We start from the raw sequence: 752 nt of genomic DNA, 5'->3' as shown, positions 1-752 counted from the left end.
CAAAACAAAATCAAGACTTTGTAAAAGAGCATAATAGGACCGCTTAAAGACATTTTTAAGATCCACAGAAACCCTGTTATATAACTAACAGCATATGAATTCACCCTCCAGTTTAAACCTCTGTTTGTTTTGTATGTGTGTATCTGTTTTGCAGTGTGTGTAGGGTTTTTGGGCCGGCTTTATAACTCGCTGGTGATCAGGCACACAGAATTGTCCCCAGAGCTGGTGGAGGAGGGTCTGATCAGAGCCTGCGCTGAGGCTACTGGGAAAGAGAATCGACTTGTAAGAACATAAAAACAAGCACAGTTGGGTTCTTATTCTTCTTTGGTTGCTGGCCCATCTTTGAAAATATATAGAGATGTTATGAAAAAATATACTGAATATATGAGGTTGTGTAATTGTAATTCTCTCCCCTTTCACCTCAGTGTTATTACCTGGGAGCTTCCAGTGATGCTGCAGCCAAAGTGACAGGTGAGGTGAGCCGCCCCCTCAGTGCACATGTTCCTGTCCGCAAAATCTGCCAGAGACTTCAGCGCAGGGACGGCCAGATCTGCGAGCTCAGATATGGTAGGGCTTATTCACGTATAAGAGTCTTGACACTGCATTAGAGGCTTTTAAATATTTGGAAATATTCATCTCAAAGGTTTTAAAATGGACATTCTTGTTCTTCTGAAACAGAGCATCCTGTTCTCGACTGGAGCAGGGACGCTTTGTCTAAAATGCGAGTGTTGGAGCTGAAGAGAGTCTTGGCC

General features: G+C 43.2%; 1 protein-coding gene across 1 annotated transcript; it reads left to right on the top strand.

Annotated features, from left to right (window-relative positions):
• Positions 1-154: 154 nt before the first annotated feature.
• LOC107581044 (mesencephalic astrocyte-derived neurotrophic factor-like) lies at positions 155-749 on the top strand (the record flags this gene model as incomplete). The annotated part of the gene is made up of 3 exons (XM_016266627.1): positions 155-282; positions 426-567; positions 679-749. Coding segments are annotated over 3 exons (341 nt in total), but the record flags the coding sequence as incomplete, so codon positions are not given.
• Between the last annotated feature and the right edge of the window lie 3 nt (positions 750-752).

Source organism: Sinocyclocheilus grahami, unplaced genomic scaffold (genome assembly GCF_001515645.1).
Source record: "Sinocyclocheilus grahami isolate Dianchi unplaced genomic scaffold, SAMN03320097.WGS_v1.1 scaffold66916.1, whole genome shotgun sequence".
Taxonomy (NCBI): domain Eukaryota; kingdom Metazoa; phylum Chordata; class Actinopteri; order Cypriniformes; family Cyprinidae; genus Sinocyclocheilus; species Sinocyclocheilus grahami.
This window is presented reverse-complemented; position numbering and strand designations above follow the sequence as displayed.